The following is a 27,147-nucleotide window of genomic DNA, read 5'->3' as shown; positions in this document are numbered from 1 at the left end:
TTTTTTTTTTTTTTTTTTTTGAGACAGAGTCTCACTTTTGTTGCCCAGGCTAGAGTGAGTGCCATGGCGTCAGCCTAGCTCACAGCAACCTCAAACTCCTGGGCTCAAGCGATCCTCCTGCCTCAGCCTCCCAAGTAGCTGGGACTACAGGCATGCGCCACCATGCCCGGCTAATTTTTTGTATATATATTTTTAGTTGGTCAATTAATTTCTTTCTATTTTTAGTAGAGACGGGGTCTCGCTCAGGATGGTTTTGAACTCCCAACCTCGAGCAATCCGCCCGCCTCGGCCTCCCAGAGTGCTAGGATTACAGGCGTGAGCCACCGCGCCCGGCCTTCTTTTCTTTTCTTTTCTTTTCTTTTCTTTTCTTTTCTTTTCTTTTCTTTTCTTTTCTTTTCTTTTCTTTTCTTTTCTTTTCTTTTTGTAGCTATTGTAAATGGGATTGAGTTCTTGATTTGGTTCTCAGCTTGGTTGTTATCAGTGTATAAAAATGCTACTAATTTCTGTATATTGATTTTGTATCCTGAGACTTCACTGAATTCATTTATTAAATCTATGAGTCTTTTGGAGGAGTCTTTAGGGTTTTCTAGGTCTTAGATCATATCATTAACAAACAGAGATAATTTGACTTGCCCTTTTCTGATTTGTATGCCCTTTATTTCTTTCTCTTGCCTGATTGCTCTGGCTAGGACTTCCAGTACTAGGTTGAATAGAAGTAGTGAAAGTGGACATCCTCATCTTGTTCTAGTTCTTAGGGGAAGCACTTTCAACCTTTCCCCATTCAGTGTGATGCTAGCTGTGAGTTTGTCATATATGGCTTTTGTTATTTTGAGGCATGTTCTTTCTATGCCTGGTTTGTTAAGGGTTTTTATCATGAAGTGATGCTGAATTTTATCAAATGCTTTTTCTGTATCTGTTGAAATGATCATATTGCTTTTGTTTTTAATTTTGTTTATGTGATGAATCACATTTATGGATTTGCATATGTTGAACCAATCTTGCTTCCTTGGAATAAAACCCACTTGATCATTGTGTATTATCTTTTTGATGTGCTGCTGTCTTCTGTTTGCTAGTATTTCGTTGAGGATATTTGCATCTGTGTTTACCAGGGACACTGGTCTGTAGTTGTCTTTTTTTGTTGTGTCTTTTCCTGCCTTTGGTATTAGGGTGATACTGGCTTCATAGAATGAATTAGGGAGAAGATTTTTTGGAACAGTTGCATTAGGATTGGTACCAATTCTTCTTTGTATGTCTGGTAAAATTTGGCTGTTAATCTGTCTGGTCCTAGAGGTTTCTTTTTGTTTGGAGATTTTTTATTACTGATTCAATCTCACTACTTGTTATTGGTCTACTCAGGATTTCTGTTTCTTCCTGAATCAATATTGGCAGGTTATATGTTTTCAGGAATTTATCTATTTGCTTTAGGTTTTCTAGTTTTTGCTCATGGAGATGTTCATAGTAGTCTTGAACAATCTTTTGTATCTTTCTGGTATCAGTTGTAATGTCTCCTTTTTGGGTCTCAATTTCATTTAGTTCTGCTCTGATCTTTATTTCTTTTCTTCTGCTAGCTTTTGGTTTGGCTCGTTCTTGCTTTTCTGGTTCCTTGAGATGCCACATTAGGTTGTTAATTTGTTTTTTTGTTTGTTGGTTTTATTTTGTTTTGGTTTTTTTTGAGACAGAGTCTCACACTGTCACCTGGGCTAGAGTTCTGTGGTATAAGCCTAGCTCACAGCAACCTCAAAGTCCTGGATGCAAGTGATTCTCCTGCCTCTGCCTCCCCAGTCGCTGGGACTACAAGCACACGCTACCATGCCTGGCTAATTTTTCTATTTTTAGTTAGAGACAGGGTCTCACTCTTGTTCAGGCTGCTCTTGAACTTCTGAGCTCAAGTGATCCTCCCGCCTCGGCCTCCCAGACTGCTAGAATTATAGGTATGAGTAACCAAGCCCAGACTTAGGTTGTTAATTTGTGATCTTTGTATTTTTTTGATGTAGGCATTTAATGCTATAAACTTCCCTCTTGGCACTGCTTTTACTATATCTCAGAGGTTTTTTTTTTTTTTTTTTAAGACAGAGTCTCACTCTGGTGCCCAGGCCAGAGTGTCATGGTGTCAGCCTAGCTCACAGCAACCTCCAACACCTGGGCTCAAGGAATCCTTCTGCCTCCCTCCTGAGTAGCTGGGACTACAGGCATGCGCTACCATGCCCGGCTAATTTTTTTCTATATATATTTTTAGTTTGCCAATTTCTTTCTATTTTTAATAGAGATGAGGTCTTGCTCTTGCTCAGGCTGGTTTCGAACTCCTGACCTTGAGCAATCCTCGCGCCTCGGCCTCCGAGAGTGCTCTCAGAGGTTTTGATATGTTTTGTCTCTATTTTCATTCATTTCAAAAACTTTTTAAATTTTCATCTTGATTGTGTCATTGACTTAAAGATCATTTAGGAGCAGGTTGTTTAATTTCCATGTATTTGTATAGGTTTGAGAGTTCTTCTTGTAATTGATTTCTAGTTTTATTCTACTGTTGTCTGAGATGCTACTTGATTTTTTAAATTTTTTTTATTTTCATTTTTAAAATTTATTGAGACTTGCTTTGTGGACTAACATATATGGTCTATTTTGGAAAATGTCCTATGTACTGATGAGAAGAATGTATATTTTGCAGCTGTTGGGTGGAATGTTCTGTAAATGTCTGTTAGGTTAATTGGTCTAGAGTCCAATTTAAGTCCAGTGTTTCTTTTTTGATTTTCTACGTGGATGATCTGTCTAGTGCTGTCAGTGGGGTGTTGAAGTCCCCTACTATTATTGTATTGTTGTCTATCTCTTTTCTTAGATTTAGAAGTATTTGTCTTATGAATCCGAGTGCTCCAGTGATTGGTGCATAGATATTTAGGAATATTATATCTTCTTGTTGAATTGATCTTTTTATCATTATATAATGATCTTCTTTGTCTTTTTTACTGTTGCTGATTTAAAGCCTGTTTTATCTGATATAAGTATAGCTACTCCTGCTTGCTTTTGGTTTCCATTTATATGGAATATCTTTTTCTACCCCTTTGCCTTGATTCTTTAAGAATCTTTGACCATTTTTAATTGAATTAATTATATAAATATGAGCTCTTTGCATTGACTTTCATTAAAATTATATCACAATAAAAAGAAGATAGATATAAGTCAAGCCACATGGTCTTGCTTTAAGTATGAATCACATCTGGCTCTCATATGATAATCTTGAACTTTCGCCAACTCACTTTTATCATAAATTTAAAAATTCATGAGGTCCACACACATCTGCAAGTTCTGATAATATGACCTTCGATTGAAAAAACTTTAGTACATTTAGAATTCTGTGATTTATTCTATAATCTATATAATTCTGTTGTTTAACTAAAACAATAATGTAAAAATGGGTCTTTTTAAAAATGTATGCCAAAATAATTAGCTATATGTTTATTTGAATTGATTTCTTCTTCCTCCTTTTAAAACAGGAATTTACTGACTGACAATGACAGAAAACATCTTAGAGAAGTTAGATGTCCTCGATAAGCAAGCACAGATAATCTTGGCCAGAAGAGCAGAGGTTGGTAAAGTATAAGCTAAAATTCAATTTAATCATTAAAAAGTTAACATTTCAAATATGAATAATTTTTTTAGTTAATGATACATTCATCTGAAGATATAAATTAATTTGTAAAAAGCAAATAATTATATTAGTTGAAAAAATCATCTAAGTTGATACTATAGAGAATTCATTTAATATATAAGATAATCTCTAGATAGCTGCCCTATTAGGTTAAGATATATATCAAACCTGCTTAAGATTTAAAAAATCTTATTCAGCCAAGTATTAAATGTACTCTTACAGTTCTTACTAATATGTTAAACATCTAAAAGTGATTTTGTTGGGCTACTAAAAAGAAGAGAACAGTGGCATAGTTAATGAATTATGAATAATTAAAACTTATAGAAATTAATTAAACTAAAAAAGATAAGACTCATAAAATTCAACACAAAATATTAATAAAGAATATAATTCTCAAAAGCTATATTTTTGGCATATATGAGCAATTTAAATTCTTTTTTTCTTTTTCTTTTTCTTTTTTTTGCAGAGACAGTCTCACTCTGTCACCCAGGCTAGAATTCAGTGTCATGATCATAGTTCACTGCAGCCTCAACTCCTGGGTTCAAGCAATCCTCCTGCCTCAGCCTCCCCAAGTTGCTGGGACTGCAGGTGTATGCTGCCACACCTAGCTTATTTTTCTTACTTTTTGTAGAGACAGGGTCTCACTTTGTTGCCCAGGCTGGTCTCAAACTCTTGGCCTCAAGTGAACCTTCCTCCTCAGCCTGCCAAAGTGCTGGGATTACAGGCATGAGCCACCTCAAACAAATTTTAATTATTGGGGTTTATCTATCCACATCTTCTTTGGGCTCTTACAAAGGTATACATATATGCATATAGTATCTTTGCGTATAAATTTACATATATATAAGTATTCATAATATAAGTATATACCTATTAATACATATATACATACATATATGAAAGGGGATTTTATCTATTTCCTTTATTAATGACAAAAATGAGATAATATATAAATCACTTTAGTAATTGATTGTTATTTATTTAAACTTAAAAAAAATAATTGTAGACTCACAATTCCATGTACCTTTTACCCAGTTTCCCCCTATTGTGATGCCTTATATAGCTGTGGCACAATATCAAAACCAGGAAATTGACACTGGTATATTTTTGTTAACTAAACTATAGACTATTCAGTGTTCATTATGTTTTTTTTTTTTTTTTTTTTTTTTTTTTTTTTTTTTTTTTTGAGACAGAGTCTCGCTTTGTTGCCCAGGCTAGAGTGAGTGCCATGGCGTCAGCCTAGCTCACAGCAACCTCAAACTCCTGGGCTCAAGCGATCCCTCCTGCCTCAGCCTCCCCAAGTAGCTGGGACTACAGGCATGCGCCACCATGCCAGGCTAATTTTTTCTATATATATTAGTTGGCCAATTAATTTCTTTGTATTTATAATAGAGACGGGGTCTCGCTCTTGCTCAGGCTGGTTTCGAACTCCTGACCTCGAGCAATCCGCCCGCCTCAGCCTCCCAGAGAGCTAGGATTACAGGCGTGAGCCACCGCGCCCGGCTTCATTATGTTTTAATCTGCATTTATTGCTGTGTGTATGTGAGCATGGTTTTATGCAATTTTATCCCATTATAGATTTATGTACCACAATCAAGATATAGAAGTTTTCCATCTGCATACAAGATATCTCTCTTGCTAACTCTTTGTAGTTTTTTGTTTGTTTTCTTTTTTGAGACAGAGTCTTACTCTATTGCTCTGGGTAGAGTACAGTGGCATCTTTGTAGCGCATAATGCCTGGCTAATTTTTCTATTTTTCAATGAAGACGGGGTCTTGCTCTTGCTCAGGCTGGTCTCGAACTCCTGACCTTGAGTGATCTTTCCTCCTCAGCCTCCCAAAGTGCTAGGATTACAGGCGTGAGCCACTGCACCAGCCATCTCTTGCTATCTCTTTGTGTTTGTAGCCATGCTCCCACACCCCATTTCCAGTCTCTATCCATGGCAATAAATAATCTGTTTTTACTCTATATAATTTTGCAAATGTTATGTAAGTGGAATCATTTATTATGTAAGATTTTGAGATCAATTTTTTCACTAAGCATAATGGACCTTGAGGTCCACCCAGGTTTTTCCATAAATCAATAGTTTTATTATTATAAATAATATAAAAAATGTATTACTGAATAGTATTCCATCATATGGATACACAGCGTTTTAACCACTCATCCATTGAAGGGCTTTTGGGTTGTTTTTAGGATTTTGCTATTAAAAATAAAGCTACTTAAAAAAATGAATAAAATAAAACTGCTATGAACCTTTGCAGACAGGTTTTTATATGAACATAAGTTTCGGTTTCTCTGGGGTGCGTGCCCAAGAATGTGATTGCTGGTGCACTCTTTCTCTTAAACTCAGCAAGATCAAGGAATCAAGGTTTGGTTTGAGTTCCCCCAGATTCACTGGGTTTCCTCTGCCTGCTCCTCAGCCCAGAGACTGCCTCCAGGAAGTAAACTGGGCTCTTGGGTAGCTTACCTCATTTGTTTGCTTTCTTTCAGGCATCCAGTCCTGCTCTGTTTCCTAATACCTGAGACAGTTGTTTTCATATATTTTGTGTGAGGTTCTAGTTGTTGAGAGCAGGTGGTTAATTCCCATACCACTTAATCCTTCATTGGCAGAAGCAGAAGTTTCCCATATCCTCAGAGTTTGCTATGTCAAATTTTTCATCTCTTTATTCCTTTGTGCTGTGTTCTGAGAGAATTTTTTAGAGAAAATTTTCAGCTCCTTTTTTTTTTTGACACAGAGTCTTACTCTGTTGCATGGGCTAGAGTGCCGTGGCATCAGCCTAGCTCACAGCAACCTCAGACTCCTGGGCTCAAGTGATCCTCCTGCTTCAGCCTCCCGAGTAGCTGAGACTACAGGCACCCACCACTATGCCCGGCTAATTATATATATATATATATATATATATATATATATATATATATATATATATACACACATACTTTTAGTTGTCCCGCTAATTTCTTTCTATTTTTTAGTAGAGGCGGGGTCTCACCCTTGCTCAGGCTGGTTTCGAACTCCTGAGCTCAAATGATTCTGCTGCCTCAGCCTCCCAGAGTACTAGGATTATAGGCGTGAGCCACCACGCCCAGCCTTCAGCTCCTTAACTAACCCTTTAGCTATATCTCTTTTCTTCTTCGGTCTATTTGTATAAATATTTTAACAAACTGCTCTTTTGATTGCTTCCCTAACTCTATTTCCACTTCATGCAACTAGATGAAGATTAGTGTGATTCACCACGTGTGTGGCTACAGGAAGACAGCAAGTTGGAGAGACATTCCTGCTATGGTTCCAATTACTCTGTGTATCAATATTACTCTGTATATCAATGCTAAATATATAGATCTTTCCTTAAATTCTGAATGTTGAAGTTAGGAGGGAGCCTTAATAATCCTCTACTCCTACACCCTCTTTTCAGAGGTGGGAAAAGAATGGGTCAGGTTGTCTAGCAAAGGCATAAAAAAATTAGTGCACAAGGCCCCCAGTTTTCAATCGGTACTATTTCCCATTGTTGCCTGCCACTTAAATTCTGTGTCCGTGTGTATGTGTGTACTTGTGTGTGCATAAAGTGAGATTACTTTTTATTCTTCCCACACAGGATTTTCCCTATATGAAAAGTACTGATTTTTTTTTTTTTCACTTTGGCTTTGCTGCAGAAAAACAAACTTCAGAGTGTAGCAAGAAGAAAGTTTTCGGTTCTACCCCTGACATTTGATTTTCAGTCAGAATGTGAAGAAGATATTGCTGCATCCACATCTAAGTCAGCGTCAAAGATCACAGAAGACAAATCATGTGACATTGAATCAAAAAAGTAACTATCGTAACTACCTGAAACTTTCAGTGTGGAGTTTTAAAACATTATATTTGTCTTAGATTATGCAATGTATATTAAATGACATCTTTGTTAGACAGGATATTTTATAATGGTTATGAGTTTATTTTTTTTTATTTTATTTATTTATTTTTTTTCTAGCATAACTAGCTGGTACATGAGTTTAGAATATACCAGATTAGCCTTCTGAATATTCCTAATTTATAAAATATTTATTATGTATAATATTTCACTAATGTAGATGGTAATTACAATTCTGAATTTTTAAGGAAAGGCTTTTCTTGAGCTCAGTGATGTTGTCCCAAATTAATGTCAGGATTTACTTCAAACTTTAACCAATATATTTCAAGAAAAGTGTGCCTAGAAAACTAATTAATGCAGTGTCTCTGTGTACTTAGAAGGGATAGCTTAAATATGTCACACATGGTCTTTCACTGGTATTTTGTATGTGTGTAATGCCATATGTTTTTTCCAGACAACATAAATGTAGAGGAGAGCGCAGGAAAAAAGTACTAAGATGCAGAGTCAACAGAACTTTAAATCACTTGGATGTTGGTGGTAGTGTGGATACTGCCTTTAGCTCATTTATTCTGTGTAACAGCCCAATGTATTAAGTGCATTTTGCAGATGAAAAAGCCAAGTCTGGTTGAGGATAAATAACTTGTCCAAGGTCACATAGCTAATAAGTGGCAGAGGCTGGATTTAAACCTTGGCAGTCTGCCCCCTCCCACAGTGAGAAAGAGGAAAAAGCCAAGTAGACCCTACTAGATCAATGACTTACAATTCTGATATTTTTCTTTTTTCCCTCATTACAGTTTTCTGCTATTTGGAGACATAAGAGAATTTCTTGCCCCAAATATTGGTGGATCTTTGTAGAATTTAGGGTATTTATTGCTTGTTTTTGCTCAGTTGTGGGATAAAAAGTTATCTGGTTACCAATTCTATGACAACAGAATAATTGCCACTCAGCAACTAATTATGTTAACAAAATGAAATCCAGCATAATACTAAGTAAATATTATTCCACTATGACTAAGGGGAGTACATTTCAGAAATAAGAAAATGTACACTCATTGACCTTTTACTATGGCCTTGATATTTTGTTAATTAGTTTCAAAACTTTATTTTACATAATTTTTATAAAAATCCTGTGAAGTAGATATTATCCTTATTTGGCATATGAAGGACTGAGATTCAGAGTATTCCTTCTGCAGAAGTTCACATAGAGTCAAGATACAAAGTAAGGTCTAACTCCAAAACCTATGCTCTTTGGTTCACCATAAGTAAATTCTTATCCGAATATCTCTATATACTCTTCAAATGTATCTGAAAAATAGTTTAGTAAGATAAGGATAAAATATTACCTCCTTAGCAAGACTATATAGCCAGCATCATCCTCAGAGTGGAACTGTTGACTTATTCTCACTTAAGTTAGAAACAGAACAATGCCCATTCTCACTCGTATACTACACTATTCTAGAAGTGCTTCCTAATGATATTAAATAAGAACATAAGATAAAAATTTTAATTTTTTCAAAGGAACAGATAAATTATTTTATAAAGATTAAATGATTATTTACTGAATACCCAAAGAGAATAAACTGAAAACCCATTAGAAATTATAGGATTATAAGAAGGCTCATGCCTGTAATCCCAGCACTTTGGGAGGCCAAGGCAGGTGGATGACTTGAAGCCAGGAGTTCGAGACCAGCTGAATAAGGGTGAGAGCCTGACTCTACAAAAAATAGAAAAATTAGCCTGGCATGGTGGCACATCCCTGTAGTCCCAGCTACTCAGGAGGCTGAGACAGGAGGATCCCTTGAGCCCAGGAGTTTGAGGTTACAGTGAGCTATGTTGATGCCACTGCACTTCAGTCTGGTCCACAGAGCAAGATTCTGTGTCAAAAAAAAAATTATAAGAAAGTTTAATAAAAATTTACCAAAAAATGTATGCATTCAATAAATATTTATTAAACATACACTATGTGCCAGTCACTGCTGTAGATGCTGAGAATATAACAGTGAACAAAGCAGATAAATACTCTGCCCTCAGAATTTACATTCTAGGTGGGGAGACAGATATTATAATAAATGAAATAAGCAAATGAATATATAATGTAATTCCATTAGTGATAAGTGCTATAAAGAAAAATATAGTAAATTAAGGGGATTAAGATCCACAGGGATTACTATTTTAGATGGGGGGTGAAGAGGTTGGAAATCTGAGCAGAGGCTTATGAAATACAGGAATAAGCCACGTCAATACCAGGGGGAAGACTGTTACAGGTAGAGGGAAGAGCAAGTGCCAAGGTCCTTAAATGGAGCTTAAATTTGTTTCCCCAAACCAAACAGCTACATAATTTTCTGTGTTCCCACATGAAGGTAAGGGGTGAAGGAAGTGTGTAGGGATAGGCCTGGAGGGGACTTCAGGGGAAGTTCCTCTACTGAGAAACATCAAAACTGGGGAGGAGAAAGTTTCTGTCTGGCAGTGAGAATTTTGAATTTTATTTGCATCTGATAGGAAACAGTTGAGGGAAATGACAATCATATTTGTATTTTAAAAGTGTCACTATGGTTATATTGAGAATAGAATGCTGAGGACAAGAGTAATAGTAGGGAGAATAAACAGAAGATGTACAGAGACATAGAGAAGTACTTTAGGCCAGGTGCAAGTGGCTCACACTTGTCATCCCAGCATTTTGGGAGGCTGAGGCAGGAGGATCACTTGAGGCCAGGAGTTCAAGACAAGCCTGGGCAACATAACGAGACTCCTGTTTCTATAGAAAATTTTAAAAAATTAGCCAGGCATGCTGGCATACATCTGTAGTCCCAACTACACCAGAGGCTAAGGCAGAAGGATGGCTTGAGCCCAGGGGTTCGAGGCTGCAGTGAGCTATTATCACACCACTGCACTCCAGCCTGGGCAACAGAGGAAAGAGGGAGACTCTGTCTCTTAAAAAAAACAAAGAACTAGTAGTATAGGGCTCTTGGACTAGGCTGGAAGGAAGGAGGAAAGAAGTGGTTGGATTTGGGATATATTTTAAAGAAAGACCCAGTGATATCTGCTGATAGATTGGCAGTGGGAAATAAGAGAAAAAGAAATCAAAGATGTCTGCAAATTTTTTTAGTCTAAACCTCTGATTGAATGGAGATGGGGAAGCCTAGGTGAGGAGCAGATCAGGAAGTGGTTGGAATCAATAATTTAGTTTTGAATATGTTAAGTTTGAGATACCTATAATATAGCCAAGTATAGGAGTCATGTAGGCAGTTGGATATATAAATCTGGAGTTCAGGGAGTTTGAGGTCTAGACTATAAATCTGGAGACATCAGCCTATGGATAATATTGAAAGGTGCAGGGTTGGATGACATCAACTAAGGGTGAGTATCTGAGGCCTGAGGACAGAGTCATGGGTTGCTCTAGCATTTAGAGTTCAGAAATATCACTATGTAAGTAATACTAATAACTTTCTTACATACCATTAATAGCCAGTTAAAGAATTTCGAGGAGGAAAATTCCTGTTTACCATACATACATAAATGCTCTGATCATTTCTGTTATCTAAACTGTCCCTAACTCCATGCCCAACCATTTTGATTCAGGTCTGGTAATGTCCTCAATATCTCCTTGAACTAATTTCCAGCATATATTTCTGAAAGGATTAATTAGCTTGTGGATAATAATTTCTCAGAGCGCCCTCGATCCTATCACAACTTCCTGTCCCCCTTTACTTAAATGATTCTCACTGGATGATATTTCCAGCTCCTGCTCAACCAGTCCCAATCTTTTATACCTTGAGCTATGATAGTATTAATACAACTTCTAAATCTGTATAAATGAGACTTCACCCCATTTCTCCACATTTATTTTTTAGATTTGTTTTGAGAATTTTCTGATTATTTTAATTTAGATTCATTTTTATTTCTTCTAGGTATAACTCTTTCAAAAGTGAGCCTGAACCTATAGAGAGTGACATCAAAAAGTCAAATTTAAAACCACACTTTGTTCAAAGAAATGTCAGAATACAAGAAAGTAAGCCAATAGATAACGCTTCATGTAACGTATTTACTTCTCCTTTGATTTATTAATGTGTCTTAAACATTCTTGGTAATTTTATGTCTGTCGAAAGCATTTGCATGAACTATAAAGAAAAAATTTACTAAGAAGAGATGCTAAATATAATGAACAATTTATATAATTCACAAAATAAAAATATATTTTTATGTTTATAGGGTTATTTTTTTTCTAGAAAGAGAATCTCTGAGTTTCCTTTCAGCTCAAGTCTATGAATTTCCTTGTTACTGTTTTTTAAAAATCACATAGGAACAGCTTGCTTAATAGAAACTTACTTTCAGGATTAGAAATTTATGTATCTATGAACTAGGAACCAGCATGATAGATTCTCAGTGAATTTGAGTGTTTTGTGTCACCTTATTTTTCTTTCTCTGGCGTTATCAAACAGTCTTCCAATTGCATTATTCTCCCCAGCCTCCCTGACTAAGGCTCCTTGAGTCCACATTGCCCCATATCGCCTCATTTCTCTGTTATGCTCCATAATCTAATTTCTCAAAAGATTTGTTTACACATGCTTTTGTGTCTGCGGTTTACTTTTATAGTGTCATAGTTCCTTATGTTCCTTATTATCTCTGAATGTGTGCTGGACACTATTTGTAAAATTATTTATAGGAACAATTTGAGAACTAGGATGATGGTACCTTACTCCAGAGAGGAATTTTTACTGTTTAAGCCAGGTATCTAGAGGCAGTACTTGTCCACACATACCTTAATCCACGTTCAAGTTTTTAATTTCCCTGGAACAGCCAGGTGGCAGAAGCACTGGCCTCAAGGCTACATGTAAGCTTACCTGTTCTGCTTTACTCCTATCCTAAGGTTATAACCCTTTGCACCCCAGGTAAAGTGCATGTGTGTTGGTGGAGGAGTGGGGAGAGAAGGAGAAGACATATCAAATATCCCACCTTCGGACCTTTGGTCAGCTTTTGATTCTTATATTTTTGTCTACCTCAGCCCACAAAACTTCCAAAACCCGACCTTACTTTCACATCACAAATACCCTCAGGACAAAAGTGGCTTTGCATGCTGGGCTTACACCTCTGAGTTCTCACCTTCTCTTAGATTTGGGACCAGAAGTCTCTTATCATCCTTTAGCTCTATGATGCTATTTGGATTTTTTTTTTTTTTTGAGACAGAGTCTCACTTGTTGCCCAGGCTAGAGTGAGTGCCGTGGCGTCACCCTAGCTCACAGCAACCTCAAACTCCTGGGCTCAAGCCATCCTCCTGCCTCAGCCTCCCGAGTAGCTGGGACTACAGGCATGTGCCACCATGCCCGGCTAATTTTTTCTATATATATTAGTTGGCCAATTAATTTCTTTCTATTTATAGTAAAGACGAGGTCTCGCTCTTGCTCAGGCTGGTTTTGAACTCCTGACCTTGAGCAATCCGCCCGTCTCAGCCTCCCAGAGAGCTAGGATTACAGGCGTGAGCCAGCTATTTGGATTTTTAAAAATATTTTATCCAGCCTTTTCAGATGCATTCCACAGGACAGCTGGTACTAATAATATTTAAATGGCTCTCCCAATGGCAGCAGAAATCTCTAATCAATTTTTTTTTTCCTAAAGTCATAGTGTTCTTTTTAAAGTAGAACGATTATCTCCTGATTAAGGGTCTTCAGTGGCCTCTCACTGCACTTAGTACGAAACTGGTACTCCTTACAAAGATCCTGTGTGGGTGACCTTTGCCTACATATTCAACCTCATCTCTCTGGCCCCCAACCTTCATTTAAACTACATTTTCACTAGCTTTTTTTCAATACAACTGCCAGATTGCCTCAGGGAAATATGCTTTCCCCTGTGTCTAAACCCACTGACACTCTATTCACACAGCTTGCTCCTCATTTGCAAGTTTCAGTTCAATGTCATCTGCTCAAAGAGGCCTCCTCTGACTACCCTGTCAAAATTACACCTTCTCTGAGGTTCGTCCTCACCAAAATTATTTGTCACAGAATGCATTTCAATTTATAATTACTCACTCCTTTGCTTTTTCACTTGTTTATTTTCTATTACTATATTACTAAAATGTATGCATCATGTGGCGAGACTCACAATTCCAGAGCCTCATCTAAGGGAGGTGACCAACAAATAATTGTGGATTGAAGGATTACCAGACTATTAAATTTGTTACAAGTATTATCTCATTAAATTCTCACAGCATTTCTATAAGTACTATTGTTACCAATTAACAAATAAGGAAAATAAGACTCAGAGAGGTTAACTAGCTTTCCAAAACTACATAACTTATAAAATAGGTGGGATTTGGACACAAGCTATCTAAATCCAAAGTCGGCATGTTTGCTGCCAACACTATACTTTAAGAAATTCCATTAAATCAGGGGTCCCCAACCTATGGTGAGTTGTATAATTATTTCATTATATATTACAATGTAATAATAATAGAAATAAAGTACATAATAAATGTAATGTGCCTGAATTGTCCCCAAACCATCCTCCCTACCCCCTAGTCTGTAGAAAATTGTCTTCCATGAAAGTGGTCCCTGGTGCCAAAAAGGTTGGAGACTGCTGCTTTTGATGATAATTCAGATTAATAAAACTCATAATTGGGGATGGGAGAATGCAGGCTGAGGAGAATATTTTTATTTTCAAAGGAATTAACCAAAGGATTCCTTTGAATAACACATATGATTCTTTTTTTTTTTTTCAGACAGAGTCTCACTCTGTTGCCCGGGCTACAGTGCCGTGGCGTAGCTCATAGCAACCTCAAACTCCTGGGCTCAGGCAATCCTCCTGCCTCAGCCTCCTGAGTAGCTGGGACTACAGGTGTGCATCATGACGCCCGGCTAATTTTTCTATTTTTAGTAGAGATGGGGTCTCACTCTTGGTCAGGCTGGTTTCAAATTCCTGAGCTCAAGTGATCCTCGTGCCTCGGCCTCCCAGAGTGCTGAGATTACAGGCGTGAGCCACGATGCCTGGCCAGGTAATATATGAGATTCTATTTTGTTTAGAAATCCATTATTTTCTAAGAAGACACAGCTTTATTATATAATAGCAAATAATTGAAAGTTATATTCTATTAATAGAAATTCACTTTTAAAGCAAATTATTCTAGATTAGATTTAGCTCTAAAAATGGAGACGTAATGCATATATAATCAAGATTATTAAACTACATTTTTGAAAAGTTTATTACCAGTGGAGAAAATGGTTTATGGAGTTTAATTAAAAGTAAATTTAATAGTATGCAAATATTATTTGTGTTTGGATTTGTTTCCTTAGAGCCAGTAGAAAAAAATCCAAGATCAAGATCTGTTGGACCTTTTCTTTATCTTAAGGATACATCTGAGGTAGGTTTAATTTGTATGCTTGACAGTTACTTAATAGAAACTCAAATTAACCCTAAAAATTTAAGTATGTTTCTACAAATATCAATTTCAAATGAATTTTAAGATTTAAAATGATTACTTTTATTTTTTTATTTATTTTTTTGAGACAGAGTCTCACTCTGTTGCCCAGGCTAGAGTGAGTGCCATGGCGTCAGCCTAGCTCACAGCAACCTCAATCTACTGGGCTCAAGCAATGCTCCTGCCTCAGCCTCCCGAGTATCTGGGACTACAGGCATGTGCCACCATGCCTGGCTAATTTTTTCTATATATTTTTAGTTGGTCAATTAATTTGTTTCTATTTTTAGTAGAGATGGGGTCTCACTCTTGCTCAGGCTGGTTTCGAACTCCTGACCTTGAGTGATCCTCCTGCCTCGGCCTCCAGAGTGCTAGGATTATAGGCATGAACCACCACGCCCGGCCGAAATGATGACTTTTAAAGTAATTTCATCTCTGATAGTATGTAAAACTTTATGTATGGGGACAGTAGAGAAGATAATATATTCTTTGCTGGAGATATTTCAGTTCAGTAGAAATTATTTATTGAACACGACAAGGACTACCATACCATAAAGGACTACCAAGTTACCATAAAATCAGTTAAGACAGGGCATCATAAAAAACTATATATGCATGACAAACATTTTAATTTATAATATAAAAATTTATATCCATTTGTTAATCTTTTAATGTGTAGCCAAGAACACTATTTTTAGCATGCTGTAGTTAATCATATTACATTATTACAATAGCAACTACCATAAACAGATTTAGAACTAACACTATGAACTTGAGCAGAGAGGTTCATGGGCATGCTGAAAGTGATTGATTATCCTTGGGCATTGTGGGCGTATTGGACATCATTCAGTAGGTTTTACCCAGGGAACTAGAGTTAAATAAATCCAGAGAATCAGCAAGTGACAGTGATTTAAGACAGTCTGTTAGAGCATGAATTTATTTTTTAATCTAGATTATTGCTAATATAGAGAAAGAAATATGAAGAAATACATACTTAGGTCTATAATTAATAACTTATAATTTTGTTGTATATTCCTATATTTTATAATTTTAAAAAATATTAACAGAATTCACTATCCAGATTACTAGTTTTATCCTCATCTAAATGGCTTATTTAGATTCATATTCAATAAAAGTCTCCCAAGAAATATACATGCCAATATCATAATCATTTTGCTCCTCATAATAAATTTACTAGCATCTTATAAAAAACATGTAACATTTCAATGATAAAATGACAATATTCATGTGATCTGAAAAATTAAACCAAGGCTAATAAGAACATACTGCTCTTCCATCCTGTGCTCACTTTTCTAATTTCCTCTTTTCAGAGGCAACCATTTTTAACCTTTTTCAGTTTCAGTTCCTTTTATGATTTTTTTTTAGATAGAAAAAATTATTTGCTTTACTCTTTTTATTTAGCGTATTATGGGGGTACAAGTGTTAAGGTTACATATATTGCCCATGCCTCCCCTCCCCCCTCGAGTAAGAGCTTCAAGCATGTCCATCCCCCAAACGTTGCACATCTTACTCGTTGTGGTTGTATATACCCCTTCCTTCCTCCCCACTCCCACCCTCCCGACACCGGACAAATATTACTCCTATATGTCCACTTAGGTGTTGATCCGTTAATACCAATTTGCTGGTGAGTGCATGTGGTGTTTGTTTTTCCATTCTTGTGATATTTCACTTAGTAGAATGGGTTCTAGCTCTATCCAGGAATATACAAGAGGTGCTATATCACCGTTGTTTCTTAAAGCTGACTAGTACTCCATGGTATACATATACCACATTTTATTAATCCACTCATGAATTGATGGGGACTTGGGTTGTTTCCACAGCTTTGCAATTGTGAATTGTGCTGCTATAAACATTCGAGTGCAGGTGTCTTTTTTATAAAGTGACTTTTGATCTTTTGGGTAGATGCCCAGTAGTGGAATTGCTGGATCAAATGGTAGATCTACTTGTATTGCTTTGAGGTATCTCCATATTGCTTTCCACAGAGGCTGAACCAGTTTGCAGTCCCGCCAGCAGCGTAGGAGTGTTCCTCTCTCTCCGCATCCACGCCAGCGTTTATTGTTTGGGGACTTTTTGATAAAGGCCATTTTTACTGGAGTTAAGTGATATCTCATTGTGGTTTTGATTTGCATTTCCTTGCTGATTAGAGATGTTGAACATTTTTTCATATGTTTGTTGGCCATTATTCTGTCTTCTTTTGAGAAGTTTCTGTTCGTGTCCTTTGCCCATTTTTTGATAGGGCTGCTTGATTTTTTTCTTGCTGATTTTCGTGAGTTCTAAATAGATTCTAGTTATCAGCCCTTTATCGGATGTGTAGCTTGCAAAAACTTTCTCCCATTCTATGGGTTGTCTGTTTGCTCTCTTGACAGTTTCTTTGGCTGTGCAGAAGCTTTTTAATTTGATCAGGTCCCATTTGTTTATTTTTGTTGCTGTTGTGATTGCTGTCTTCTTCATAAATTCTTTTCCTAGGCCAATGTCTAGAAGAGTATTTCCAACGTTTTCCTCTAGAATTCTAATAGTTTCACATCTAAGGTTCAAGTCTATTACCCAGTGTGAGTTGATTTTTCTGAGAGGTGAAAGGTGTGGGTCTTGTTTCAGTCTTCTACATGTGGCTATCCAGTCTTCCCAGCACCATTTATTGAATAAGGATTCTTTTCCCCAGTGTATGTTTTTGTCTGCTTTGTTGAAGATTAGTTGGCTATATGAGGATGATTTTATATCTGGGTTCTCTGTTCTGTTCCACTGGTCCATGTCCCTGTTCTTATGCCAGTTCAAAGCTGTTTTAATTACTATAGCCTTGTAGTATAGTTTGAAATCTGGTAAATTGATACCTCCTATTTTGTTTTTATTGCCTAGGATTGATTTTGCTATACGGGGTCTTCTCTGGTTTCATAAGAAGCATAAAATTATTTTTTCTATATCTGTGAAAAATGATGATAATATTTTAATAGGGATTGCATTGACTCTGTAGGTCACTTTGAGTGGTATAGACATTTTAACAATGTTGATTCTGCTGACCCATGAGCATGGTATATTCTTTCACCTGTTTGCATCCTCTGCTATTTCTTTCTTCAGTGTTTCATAGTTCTCCCTGTAGAGGTCTTTTACCTCCTTAGTTAAATATATTTCTAGGTACTTTATTTTCTTTGTTGCTATTTTGAAGGGAATTGAGTCTTTGATTTGGTTTTCACTTGTACTGTTGTTGGTGTATATGAATGCCTCTGATTTCTGTGTATTGATTTTGTATCCTGAGACTTTACCAAATTCATTTATCAGATCAAGGAGTCTCTTGGTTGAATCCTTGGGGTTTTCTAGGTATCATATCAAGTCATCAGCAAAGAGTGAGAGTTTGATCTCTTCTGCTCCCATTTGGACATCCTTAATTCTGCTCTCTTGTCTGATTCCTGTAGCAAAGACTTCCAGCACTATCTTGAACAGAAGTGGAGATAGTGAGCAACCTTGTCTTGTTCCAGTTCTAAGTGGGAATGCTTTCAGTTTTTCCACATTCAGTATGATATTGGCTGTGGGTTTGTCATATATGGCTTGTATCATTTTTAGGTAAGCCCTGTCTATGCCTATTTTGTTGAACATTCTTATCATAAAAGGGTGTTGAATTTTGTTTAATGCATTTTCTGTGTCTATTGGGAGAATCATATGGTCTTTGTTTTTGTTTCTGTTTATATGGTGAATTACATTTCTAGATTTGTGTATGTTGAACCATCTTTGCATCCCTGGGATGAAGCCCACTTGGTTGTGATGAATTATTTTCTTGACAAACACCTGGATTCGATTGGCTAGGATTTTGTTGAGAATTTTTGCATCTATATTCATAAGGAATATTGGTCTGTAGTTTTCTTTTTTTGTTGTATCCTTTCCTGGTTTTGGTATCAGGGTTATGTTCGCTTTATAAAATGTGTTGGGGAGGATTCCATCCTTCTCAATGTTGTAGAATAATTTCTGAAGGATAGGCACCAGTTCTTTGTAGGTGTGGAAAATTCGGGTGTGAAACCATCTGGTCCAGGACTTTTCTTTCTAGGAAGGTTTTTTATTGCTGTTTCAATTTCAGTGCTTTATATTGATCTGTTCAGGAATTCTATTTCTTACTGGTTGAGCCTAGGGAGGCTGTGTGTTTCTAAGAAATTGTCCATTTCCTCCACATTTTCCAGTTTGTGGGCATAGAAGTTTTTGTAGTATTCATAAATTATATCTTGTATCTCTGTGGCATCAGTTGTGATTTCTCCTTTGTTGTTCCTGATGGAGCTTATTAGAGATTTTTCTTTCTGCTTTTCATTAGTCTAGCCAATGGTGTGTCAATTTTGTTTATTTTTTCAAAGAACCAACTTTTTGTTTTATTAATCTTCCATATAGTTTCCCTGTTGTCAATTTCATTTAGTTCTGATTTGATCTTAATGATTTTACTTCTTCTGCTGGGTTTGGGGTTGGTCTGTTCTTCTTTTTCCAGCTCTTTGAGACAATTCATTATGTTGTCTATTTGTGATCTTTTTGACTTTTGGATATAGGCATTTATGGAAATAAACTTTCCTCTCAGGACTGCTTTAGCTGTGTCCCACAGATTTTGGTAACTTGTGTCACCTTTGTCATTTAGTTCAAAGAATCTTTTGATTTCCATCTTGATTTCCTTGTTTATGAAGTGATCATTCAGCAGAAGGTTGTTTAGCTTCCATGACTTTGTGTAGAAATGAGAACTCCAGTTAGGATTGATTTCTACATTTATTCCATTGTGGTCTGAAAAGATACATGGTATAATTTCTATTTTGTTAAATTGTTTGAGACATGCTTTGTGTCCTAGGAAATGGTCAATCTTAAAGAATGACCCATGAGCTGACGAGAAGAACGTATATTCAGTGGTTTTGGGGTAGAATGTCCTGTAAATTCCTTTTATAATTAACTCCATATTTCTAAAGAATGAGTTTCTACTGCCAATTTTAATTTATCAACTCTAAATACTAGTTACTAATTAATCAATAAAAAGATGGTGAATTAGCTTATTTACGCTGCTCCACATCTTAACCTCTTGCTCCTGTTTCCTCTTCTGGATCTTTGATAGTCACTTCTTTTGTTTCTTCTATTGTTAACTTTTGTAACCTAAAATAATATACCTAAGTTTTCTTTTCTTTTCTGGCATCTTTGATCACTAACTCCTGATTCCCTTTTATATAAGATGAAGATTTTAGCAGTCTTATCCTTTCTTCCAACTCCCCACCACACCTTCTTTTCTAGGTCAACTATATTTACTTTTACATTTTGTAGGTCAATGATTATATTCAGCTTTGAAACTCTGATTAAGCCTTTATGTTTTGTTTATAGGCTAATTCTAAAACTCAAAATGCTATTAACATCATTTATATTATGATATTGTAAATAATCATCATAGAACAAAGTAATATACTAGGATTACCTTTCCCTTAAATGGGTCCAATACAACAATAGGCTCTCTTTTCTTGTTCCCTATTAGTTACTCAAAAATAATGCCACATCTCAGTTTCTCTCATATTTAGACCTTAACTGTCTTGTACACTTTTGTGTTTTTTCTCCTGAAGTTTCTAGTTGCCTTTCTTTTTTCTCGTGTAGAATGATCATAATAGTAGCAAATACAGATAGTGCTTATGTGTGTCAAGCACTATTCAAAGAAAACTTACACCCTCAGCAATCCAATGAAGTAAGTAGTATTATCCCTACTTTATAGATATGAGAAGAGGCACAAAGAAGATAAACAACTTGCCTGGGATCAAATAATGCATACTAGAACCAGGAAGAACCCAGAAATCTAATTCATTCTCTTTACCACTAAGATATACAGCCTCTAAAAAAGAAGCATGTAACTTTCTTACCATATGTGAATATGATCAAGTTTTTTACCCATTGTCTTTATTGAGTGGAATCCATTCCAATCATCTTGGAGGAATTATTCATGCGGCCCAGTGACTTCTTTTTCTAAATTTGACCCATTACTTTTAAGCCTGCCTTGCAATTATCACCTGGGTCATTCCACTCCTGACTCAGTTCCCCAGATTCTGGTATCCCACATCTTTTTATTTCTTTTTGGATTTCATCTTCATTTTCCTAGAATACATCTCCAACAAACTTCCCTAGAAATGGTACATTGATATCTGAGAGTATTACTTATTTTCCCCATATACTTAATTGATAATTTGGCTGAGTAAAATTAGAGGTTCAAAGTGTCTTTTCTCTAGCCTTTGAAGACATTGTTCAATTGTCCTATGTAATGTAACATTGCTGTGAAAAGTTCTCAATCTTTTGAAGTGATTTTTTTTCTGGAAACTTTTAGGAACTTCTCTTATCAATGTTGCTCTGAAATATCTTGAGGCTGTGCCTAGATGTGGTAATTTTGCTTCAGTTTATTCTGTTCTATGCTCAGTGGATCCTTCTTTAAGACCAAATGTCTTTCTGTAGTCCTAAACATATCTTTCTATTATTTCTTTGCCACTTTTCTCTCCACTATTTTCTCTTTTGTCTAATGATCAGATATGAAATTTCTTGGATTGATTCTCTATATTGTTTTTCTCTGGTTTCTGTCTCTTTGAAATGTTGCCCTTTATTATAAGAAATTTCTTCAACGTTTTTTTCTAGTCCTTTTACTGCATTTTTGTTCAGCAATCATATTTTAAATTTCCAATGTTTCTTTCTTATTCTTGGTGGTTATTTTTTTCTCCCACTAAATCCTGTCCCATTTGTTCTCAAAACTTTCTGAAGAATAATTATTAGAATTCATTTTCTAAAGTTCTTTTCTCTTCCTTAAATCATCTGTTTCCTCTGGTGTTGGTGTTCTTTTTGTTTATCATATATCTTTTTTTTTTTTTTTAATGGAATGCTTCACGAATTTGTGTGTCATCCTTGTGCAGGGGCGATGCTAATCTTCTCTGTATCGTTCCAGTTTTAGTATATGTGCTGCCGAAACGAGCACTATCATGTATCTTTGAAGTTGCTGGGTTTTTATTATATGTGATTGCTGTGGTCTAAATGCGTTCCCCTGAAATTCGTATATTAAAACTTTATGGACAATATGACTATATTAAGGGGTGAGGACTTTAGAAGGTGATTAGGTCATGAGGAAAGAGCCCTCATAAAGGGGATTAATGACCTTATAAAAGAGGTTTTAGGGCAGTGTTTGTCCCTTCCACCATGAGGATACAACAATAAGGTGCCAACTGTGGAGCTAAGAGTGAACCAGACACCAAATCTGCTGGCAACCTGATCTTCAACTTCCCAGACTCCACAACTGTGAGAAATAAATTTCTGTTATCTATAAGTCACCCAGTTTAAGATATTTTGCTATAGCAACCCAAATGTACTGAGACACTGGCAAATTTTCATTTATTCATGTTTAAGAAATGAAGATATAGTTAATTTTTCTAGGAAGCTGCCATGAATTTTATAACCAAGTCTCTCTCCAGAGTTTAAAATCTAATTGTTCTGTGTATATGGCAGCCTTCTTAACCACCTCACTTTACTTTAGGATAAGAGGGCAGAGAGTAGATAGTCTTCCTGGAAGCCTTCTTTCCGGATGCTAACATGAAGAGTGTTTATTTACTCTGGGGAGCCAAAAAACACACTAGCAGGAAGTTTATGGAGAGAAAAGCACTCTTGATTTTAGCCTGGGGTTAATTAAATGCCATTTCCTGTAACTTTGCAAGTGGGATAGGGTAACTGGGAGTTGGGGAAAGTGGCAACTGGTTCAGAAATTTCGTAGAATTTCAGTTTACCTGTCTTTTTACAACTTTTGTTCTCATTCCCACTTTCAATACCTGCCTCCTCTAAGTCTGGGGTTTCTCCAGGTTTCATCAAAAAGATAGCATTATATATATATATTTAGTGGATCTGGCTTCAATTATCTTTCTTTTAGAAATCTGTTGAAATCTCTCTCATGCACTGATCTCTCTCTCTCCCTATTGCTCTCTCACAAACACACATGCACACCTCGCTGTTTTCTCTCCCTCTTTCTTTCTTCCTTCCCTCTTTCCTTCATTCCTACCTTCCCTCTCTTTCTTCCTCCCTCCTTCCTTCCTTCTTGCCTTCCTTCCTTCCTTTTCTTTCTTTCTTTCTTTTTCCTTTTAAGACAAGATCTCACTCTGTCTCCCACCCTGGCTAGAGCACAGAGACGTCATCAAAACTCACTGCAACCTCCAATTCCTGACTTCCCACCTTCTCCTCCCAAAGTGCTAGGATTACAGGCATAAACAACCACACCCAACCCCTATTCTCTTTCCATTAAAAGTTGATTCTTTTTTGTATTGCTTTGCCATAATTGTAAAGAGATCTCACTAGGGTGTGCATACGAACAGCACGGTCTGCGGTATTGACTCAGGAAGTTCTCCTCCCCTTTAAAGCCAACACCTCCACTAGTTCCCTTAATCTACATTCATTGCTCCCTCAATAATCTCTTGTTTGACTTTCCCTGAAGTATTTCTTAGACAAATATAGCATCTGTTTCCACATCTTCTCCATAAATCTTCAAGGTAAGAAATGGTGAGGGACTGAACCAGAACAGTGTCAATGGGAAGGTAGTGGAGGGCACTGATTAGGGAGAAAGTAAATAGTTATACTTGACAGAATTTGTAAATGCTGTATGTAGTACTTAGAATGATAATCCCCAGGTTTCTTCTTTTCAAACTTAATGGAATTTCAGTTAATGGCACCATTGATGTGTTATATTTTCACTATCATTTACTTTGAAAAATTTTCTAATTTCCCTTAGGATTCCTTCTTTAAGTTATGGATTCTTCAGAGGTGTGCTATAGAATTTTGAAATATTGAGAGTTTTTCCAGTTATCTTACTGTTACTGATTTCTAATTTAATTTCATTATGGTCAGAGAACATATTCTGTAGGATTTCAGTCCTTCTAAACATCTATTAAGACTTGTTTCAAGGCTCATGATATGGTCTATCTTATAGAAAACATTATGCGTACTTGAAAGAATGTGTAGTTAGCAATTATATAGCAGCATTCTATATGAATATAAGTATATTTATAAATACAAAGTATATCTTTATATTATAGATATATAAATATGTAAATATATGTATAAATTAGGTCAGGGTGGTTGTTAATCTCATTCAGTTGTCTGTGTCTTTCCTGTTTTTCTTTAAATCTAGTTATTCTATCAATTGTTGAGAGAGAGATGTTAAAATATCTACCTATGATTATAAAATTGCCCATTTCTCCTTTCGAGTCTGTCAATTTTCACTTTGTGTTTTTTGGAACTCTCTTATTAGGTGCATATGTATTTATGATTTTTATGTCTTGTGACTTGATAGTTTTTTATTTATAAATGAAATGTCTTTCTTTATTTCTAGTAATACCTATTTTTCTTGAAGTCCATTTTGTCTGATATTAATAGAGCTGCTCCAGTCTTCTTATGCATCCTGTTTACATAGCATATATTTTTCTGTCAATTTACTTTCAACTTATATTTAAGGTGCATCTCTTATAGACAATATATACCTCGGTCTTGCTTTTTTTGTTCTTTGTTTTCCTCACAACCTTTCAGACTGAATGAGTCTTGCTTTTTTATCTCTGTGGAGAATTTCTTTTAATTGGAATGTTTAATCCATTAATATTTAATATAATTATGGATATGGGTGAAGTTAAGTCTATGATTTTATTCATACCTTTTTGTTTGTCCCTCTTTTTCTGTTCCTCTGTTTCTCTTTTCCTGTCTTTTTTTGGATTATTTGAATATTTATTAAAATATTACATTATAATTTATCTGTTGGCTTTTAGCTATATCTCTTTGTGCTTGTTTGGGGCTTTTAGTGGTTCCTGTACAGATTAAAATATATATCATCAACTTGACACCCTCTACTTAGAGCAAGATTGCACTACTTCACATAAAGATGTCGAAAGCTTTATTTATTTATTTATTTTTGAGACAGAGTCTCACTTTGTTGCCCAGGCTAGAGTGAGTGCCATGGCATCAGCCTACCTCACAGCAACCTCAAACTCCTGGGCTCAAGTGATCCCCCTGCCTCAGCCTCCTGAGTAGCTGGGACCACAGGCATACGCCACCATGCCCAGCTAATTTTTTCTATATATATTAATTGGCCAACTAATTTCTTTCTATTTATAGTAGAGACGGGGTCTCCCTCTTGCTTAGTCTTGTTTCGAATTCCTGACCTTGAGCATTCTGCCTGCCTCGGCCTCCCAGAGCCTGGCCAAGATGTCAAAACCTTTAAATTGTATGGGTCCATTTACTCTCTTCATCCTTTTTACTATAGTTTGTATATATTAATATATTACTATAAACTTTACAAGGCAATATATAATCTTTTCTTTCAATAATCCTATATGTTTTAAAGAAAATAAGGAGGCAAAAAATAACCAAATATTCATGAGATCTGATGTTCTTCGGTCCTTACTGAAGATTCAAGTTTCTGGTATCATTTCCCTTGAACCTGAAGAACTTTCCTCAACATATTTTATAGTAGAGGTCTGCTGTCAACAAATGCTTTTAGTTTTCTTTTACCTAAAAATGTCTCAGGATATTTTTTTTTTTTTGTCTCAGGATATTTTTGAATGAAATTTTTGTTTGATACAAAATTCTGGCTGATAGTTTTATTTTTCTTTTGGTCTATTAATAATATTCCAATACCTACTGGCTTTCACAGTTTCTGATGAGAAGTAGGGGTATTTTGAATTGTTTCCTTGTATGTACCTTATTGTTTTTCTCTGGCTGCTTTCAAGATGTTATCTTAATCTCCGATTTGCAGCGGTTTGACTCTGTGTGTAGGCGTGGTTTTCTTTATATTTATCCTGCTTAGAATTGACTGAGCTTCTGAAATTTGTAAACTTATGTCTTTCACTAAATTAAAGAAATGTCTCACCATTATTTCTTCAAATATTTTTTCCCCATTTACTTCTCTCCTTCTGAGACTTATTACACATATGCAGACCTTTCATTATTGTCCCACAGGTTCCTGAATCTCTATTTTTTATATTAAATAATTTTTATTAATCTAATATTTTTAAGTTTCCTGACTCTTTCCTCAGAAATGTCCATTTTGTTTTAAGCTCAACTAATGAATTCTTACATTTCAGATATTATATATTTTAGTTCTACGATTTCCATATTTAAAAATAGTTTTGTTTCTCTAATAAGATTTCCTGCACTTTTCCTTCACTTTGAACATATTTTGCTCTTTCATCAAGCATAGTTGTAATAGCTGCTATCAAATCTCTTAATTGCAACATCTGGGTCATTTCAGGAATGATCTTGTTTGAATTTCTTTTTGGTTAAAGCTAGGTTTCACTTTCCTGGCTCTTTCTGTGTCAGGTTGGATTTATTCTGGAAATTACTACTGTTATATTGTGGAGACTCTAAACTGTGTTGTAGTCCTACAAAAAGTATTGATGTTTTTGTTCTAGGAATCAATTAAGTTGATTGGGCTCGAACTACAGCAGCAGCTCAAATTTGAGTTCAGTTGTTTGATCCTTAGCTGGCTGCTTGCAGTTTGTCCTCGACACAGGTGGTTCAGGGGTTAGCTAGAGACATGAATGGGAAGTCTCCCATGCAACAGGTTTTCTCATACATAGAAAATGGGCTAACATCTTTGACTCTCTTCTTTTTAGTATTCCTTTCCAGCATCTTTGTTTGCCCTGAACTTTATCCTCTGGTGCTTCTGGCCCAAAATAACATGGGTTTTCTGTCAGAGTTTTAGATGCCCCATGTGGTGCCAACTTCAACCTGCTTTCAAGCTAAAAGTCGTAAAAATAGCAACTTCACCCCATGCAAGTCAACTATTCCAAATTTCAACGCTTTTTCTTTGTCACCTGCTTTTGTTCACTCTCTGGGACCTTCAGATTAGTGTGTGTGTGTGTGTGTGTGTGTGTGTGTGTGTATTTTACCTAGAGCATTTTGTCTAGAGTTTGTGGTTTTTATCTGAGGGAGGGTAGGTCTGATAAGGGATTATTACTCAGCTATGCTGAACCAGAATTCCCTGGAGATTTTAATACTTCCACCATCTTTTCCCATTGCATTACTTGATACTCCCTAAAAATTTATAAATAATAGTGGTGATAAGTGTTACTCTTGTCATATCATATACAATATATTAGCATTAACTATGATGTTGGCTGTTAGTTGTACATAGATATGATTTTTAAAATAGTATTAAGATATTCTTTATCATATTAAGAAAGTATTATCTCTGTGTAGTTTTATTACAGTTCTTATCAATAATAGTGGCTGAATTTA

At 35.9% G+C, this 27,147-nt stretch overlaps 1 protein-coding gene and 1 non-coding gene across 5 annotated transcripts in view; one reads left to right on the top strand and one right to left on the bottom strand.

Annotated features, from left to right (window-relative positions):
* The window catches only part of C2H1orf141 (chromosome 2 C1orf141 homolog), a 51,944-nt gene that overhangs the window by 9,381 nt on the left and 15,416 nt on the right, over positions 1–27,147 (top strand). For all 4 annotated transcript variants that reach the window (XM_012767224.3, XM_012767217.2, XM_075999223.1 and 1 more), the window contains exons 2-5: positions 3,486–3,577; positions 7,294–7,448; positions 11,399–11,499; positions 14,774–14,841. In XM_012767224.3, the coding sequence (XP_012622678.1) occupies positions 3,503–3,577; positions 7,294–7,448; positions 11,399–11,499; positions 14,774–14,841 (399 nt within the window). In that variant the 5' untranslated portion in view covers positions 3,486–3,502. The remainder of the gene's footprint in view (positions 1–3,485; positions 3,578–7,293; positions 7,449–11,398; positions 11,500–14,773; positions 14,842–27,147) is intronic.
* Positions 21,753–21,859, bottom strand: LOC142869713 (U6 spliceosomal RNA). Its single transcript, XR_012918287.1, has one exon. It is a non-coding gene; the product is annotated as a U6 spliceosomal RNA (small nuclear RNA).

The sequence above is a fragment of the Microcebus murinus genome, chromosome 2 (assembly GCF_040939455.1).
Source record: "Microcebus murinus isolate Inina chromosome 2, M.murinus_Inina_mat1.0, whole genome shotgun sequence".
Taxonomy (NCBI): Eukaryota; Metazoa; Chordata; class Mammalia; order Primates; family Cheirogaleidae; genus Microcebus; species Microcebus murinus.
The sequence above is the reverse complement of the archived record's forward strand: the minus strand, read 5'-3'. Positions and strand labels throughout refer to the sequence as shown.